The sequence below is a fragment of the Plasmodium gaboni genome (assembly GCF_001602025.1).
Source record: "Plasmodium gaboni strain SY75 chromosome Unknown, whole genome shotgun sequence".
NCBI classification, from domain to species: domain Eukaryota; phylum Apicomplexa; class Aconoidasida; order Haemosporida; family Plasmodiidae; genus Plasmodium; species Plasmodium gaboni.
In genome coordinates, this window is record NW_017385567.1 from 1 (window position 1) to 465 (window position 465).

Genomic DNA, 465 nt, shown 5'->3' on the forward strand with positions numbered 1-465 from the left:
ACGATAAGTAGGAGTACCACCACGAGTATAAATAGTACCACTAGTACTAAAACGACTACCTCCGCCTCCGCCACCAGCTGGAGGACGTGGACGTGGACGTGGAGCAGTACTACGACCAGGGCCAGAACCACCAGGAGAACCAGCACCACTACGTTTATCACATTCAATAGTGTTACTTCCGTCTTTTGCACATTTCATAGCAGTCCATACTTGGTCGCGGTTTTGGGACCACCATGCTTCTCGAAGTTTTGTATATTTTCCGCCGTCGTCATCATATTTACCTGAGATTCCAGATTTATTTTTGATTTTCTCAAATATTGTTTTCAAATTATTTTCTAGTTGTTGCATTTCATTGTTTCTAGTCCATAAATCTCTTCCTCTAATTATATCCCCTAGATCTGCAAAGCTATTTTTCATAGCTTGACATATTGTCTGCTTATCGTTTGAGTCTAACGTTTTACTTTG

At 41.1% G+C, this 465-nt stretch overlaps 1 protein-coding gene across 1 annotated transcript; it reads right to left on the reverse strand.

The window, feature by feature from the left end:
* Nucleotides 1-465, reverse strand: PGSY75_0041600 (putative EMP1-like protein; the record flags this gene model as incomplete). The annotated part of the gene is made up of 1 exon (XM_018783532.1): nucleotides 1-465. A coding segment is annotated over one exon (465 nt), but the record flags the coding sequence as incomplete, so codon positions are not given.